The 3,067-nt window shown below is 40.7% G+C and overlaps 1 protein-coding gene across 1 annotated transcript; it reads left to right on the top strand.

The window, feature by feature from the left end:
* The first annotated feature begins 771 nt into the window (after window positions 1-771).
* On the top strand, window positions 772-2,689 carry LOC143114384 (uncharacterized). The gene is made up of 4 exons (XM_076275958.1): window positions 772-1,170; window positions 1,265-1,448; window positions 1,623-1,750; window positions 1,851-2,689. The coding sequence occupies exons 1-4, from the start codon at window positions 1,030-1,032 to the stop codon at window positions 2,169-2,171; spliced, it is 774 nt and encodes a 257-aa protein (XP_076132073.1). The 5' UTR covers window positions 772-1,029; the 3' UTR covers window positions 2,172-2,689.
* The last annotated feature ends 378 nt before the right edge of the window (window positions 2,690-3,067 follow it).

Here is a 3,067-nt window from a genome sequence, read left to right as displayed (position 1 = left end):
CTAACCTTAGCCTGTGCAAAAGAGCATGCTTGGAGGAAGACGTGTTGCAGTGTGCTCCAGCCAGGGAGGTGAGAATGCAGAGATTTGTTTCTGGATTTTCTGGATTATTCCCAGTTTTAAAGTTGTTGTTACAATTAATGAGTTTAATGGACATACAATTTTTTGAGATTCATGTAAAAACAAGGCAAGCCATTATTTACTTTGTATTGACATTTTATAAATATTTGATGGTGATTCATATTTTTGCTAATAATTTCAGCTTGTTAAGAAGGTTCTGCTTGAGAAAGCTGGTGGAGCGGCAATCATGAAAGAGTATGAGGACACTGGGTGTTTGTGTGACAGTTCGAGGCGACAGATGGTCAACATTTTAGCGGCACACATGACAGAAACCGAAGGGTATGCCAGTCTTAAAGTACCTTATTCCTGTTTTTTTTTTTTTATATGTAATAGTATTGTATTTTAATTTTAGTTTTTATTTTAGGAGAATTCCACAAAGGCTGACTAAGGAAAAATATGCCCTTGGTGTCATCACCTTGTTCCCATACCTGAAAGACCCATTCTCTAAAAAAGGCTATGTAAGTTATTTGAAACATTTGGGTTAGCCAATTACTACTTATTATGTAGACTATTATGGTTAAGTATTACAAAGTATATTGTGTTGTGTTCCTCTCAGTCTAACGCTACACAGGCACACTGGGTTAGCGCACAAATGTCAGCAGTATATAGGGGTTGTGGTAAAAAGATGTAGGGGTGGTGGTGTGACGTAGGATACCATTTGTAAGGGAGTATTCTGGTCTTTTACTGAAGGCAGTTACAGAGAATGTGTTGTTTTGTCAGGAGCATTTCTATGATGCCCAAAGTGGAACAGGATTCATCGATTGGCGACTCAAGACCATCCAACGGAAGACTAAGCTTCGTCCTCTGTCATCTAGTTCTCCGAAGGCAGATGTCACAGGTGGTCCAACAGTCGCCAGGAATATCAGTCAAGATCAGCTTCAGGATGAGGCATGTGAAGAGGCCATTTCTCTGATGACCCATACCAATGATCGTGAGACAATATTCCAGAAGATGCAAGAGACATTCCAGTACAGGCAGAGGCTTATCCACAACCCTGCGACTTCAGCAAAAGTCTTGTCCGTGTTCCCAAGACTGTTGGACACAAAAGGATTAGTAAGTGTGTAATTGCTGATAAGGTTGTGAAATTCAACAGTGTTCTGCCTTTTGCCCTATTCTAAGTTGTACTGTGTTGTCTTTAATGTGTCAGGTTCTTCAAGACTTCAGCCTTCTCCTTGGATCTGAAACATCTGCAAGACTTCTGGAAAGATGGCCCTCATTCAAACCCAAGCTGATAAAAGAAGGAGCTGCACTTGTACAAACACCATTGCTCCAACGCCTATTGCAGTCTGCCAGGGAGGAGCAAGTGGAGCCGTCTGTAGACAACTTACAAGGTAAGTGTAAGGAGTAATGGAGTTTAACATTTTAGTTGCCATTTTAGGAAATGACCTGGGTATTTCTGGGTACTAATTTGTAGTTTCCAAAATACCTTTTTTATGCATGAACGTTGAATCTGAAAAATTAAATTGTTATTTTATGACTCTTCTCCAAACCCCACCCTAACCCAGGCTGGGACAGTGATATGTCCACTTTACTCCTGCTGTTGCACATCCTGTCACCTCAGCCAGCTGGGAGAAAGAGGAGTCACAAGATCAGTGCAAGTCAAGCCATAGACAACTTGGTAGTTTTTCACAAGGTGTGTAATTCCATTGGCCCACTGTATTGTCTTTGAAATGAAGTGTATTCATTTGAACATGGGGAGTTGATTATTATCCTTTCTCTTATGCTTCCTCCAGTCATGCCAGAGTCTTGATGAGCACTTGAATGAAGATGAACGTCGGCAGCCATATCTGCTAGCTTCGGGAACCTCCAAGCGAGCCATCAACAGCTTCTACATAGCCATGGATAAGAAGCTCATTCCATGCCAAGGAAGCACCTCTCTGGCAGCATTCGACGAGCTTTTCAAGGTTCATTTTGTTTTCAGTTTGAGTTACGACGAGTCTCTTCGCAGCTTTTTTACATTCTTGCAGACCACTGTCTACAATATTGATGTGGGAACCACCAAAGAGAGCCCAAAAGTAAAGGAATTGCGAGCAAAGTTGATTAATAATGTATAGGTGTTACGTTTGTGGGACACTGCATGGCTCTGGTGGGGTCTTGATTCAACACCTTAAACTCTTACATGGCTTATATCCTGGCAAAAGGTTACGTTTGATATGTGCACAGGATGGTTGTTCTTTTGAGTTCAGAAGTTACTCTGGTTTCCGCAGACATCTTAAACGTTTACACACTGACACTAATGCTACTGAACCAAGTTGGTCAGACGAACCAATGGCTATGTCTGACATCACATCATCAGGTACGCCGGCTCTGCCTTTGGATGGGTGTGGTGATGCACATTCTATTGAAACTTTGGACTTAAATCAAGACTTGGCCAATCAAAGTGAATGTTCTTTAGTGTCAAAACATATGTGTGCTTCTGTTGTTGCAAAGTTGCAGGGCAGTGGTGTTTCAACCAATGTTATTTTGTCAGTTGTTGAAAGTATGGAGGAATGTTTGAATGATATCCACACATCCATTAAACATCAAATCTTGAAGGTTGTGCCAGAGTGCAACCCTAGTAGAAGGGCAGTTGAGGATGTGCTTACAAACTTGCAGAACCCCTTTTCTGAACTCAACACTGATAGCAAATGGAAAAAATATTTTTATACTAAATGGGGAGTTGTACAACCTGTAGAGGTGCATTTAGGAGTAAGATATGATTCTAAGAAAAACAAAGTTTCTGGAAATTATGAACAGGTACCAGTCAATGACACTTTCATCTATATACCATTGTTTAAAACACTTGATTTTATTTTCAAGAATGAGGTGATTCGCAGCCACATCCTATCGTCTACATTTAGTGATCTGTATTCTGATTTCTGCGATGGTTCTTATTTTAAGACTAATCAGTTGTACTCTAAAACCGAACATGCCCTCCAGATTCAGGTTTATTACGACGATTTTGAAACCG

Source organism: Alosa pseudoharengus, unplaced genomic scaffold (genome assembly GCF_046254945.1).
Source record: "Alosa pseudoharengus isolate Yale_2024_CS ecotype anadromous, Long Island Sound unplaced genomic scaffold, YU_APseudo_1.1 YU_APseudo_1.1_scf_9, whole genome shotgun sequence".
NCBI classification, from domain to species: domain Eukaryota; kingdom Metazoa; phylum Chordata; class Actinopteri; order Clupeiformes; family Clupeidae; genus Alosa; species Alosa pseudoharengus.
The sequence above is the reverse complement of the archived record's forward strand: the minus strand, read 5'-3'. Positions and strand labels throughout refer to the sequence as shown.

What these genes read in the sequence shown, in the direction of transcription:
- LOC143114384 (XM_076275958.1), top strand. Translation starts at nt 1,030, where the DNA reads ATGACCCATACCAATGATCGTGAGACAATATTCCAGAAGATGCAAGAG. An exon ending in TGTTGGACACAAAAGGATTA is followed by an intron (nt 1,171 to 1,264) that starts GTAAGTGTGTAA and finishes TTAATGTGTCAG; the next exon opens with GTTCTTCAAGACTTCAGCCT. An exon ending in ACTTGGTAGTTTTTCACAAG is followed by an intron (nt 1,751 to 1,850) that starts GTGTGTAATTCC and finishes TGCTTCCTCCAG; the next exon opens with TCATGCCAGAGTCTTGATGA.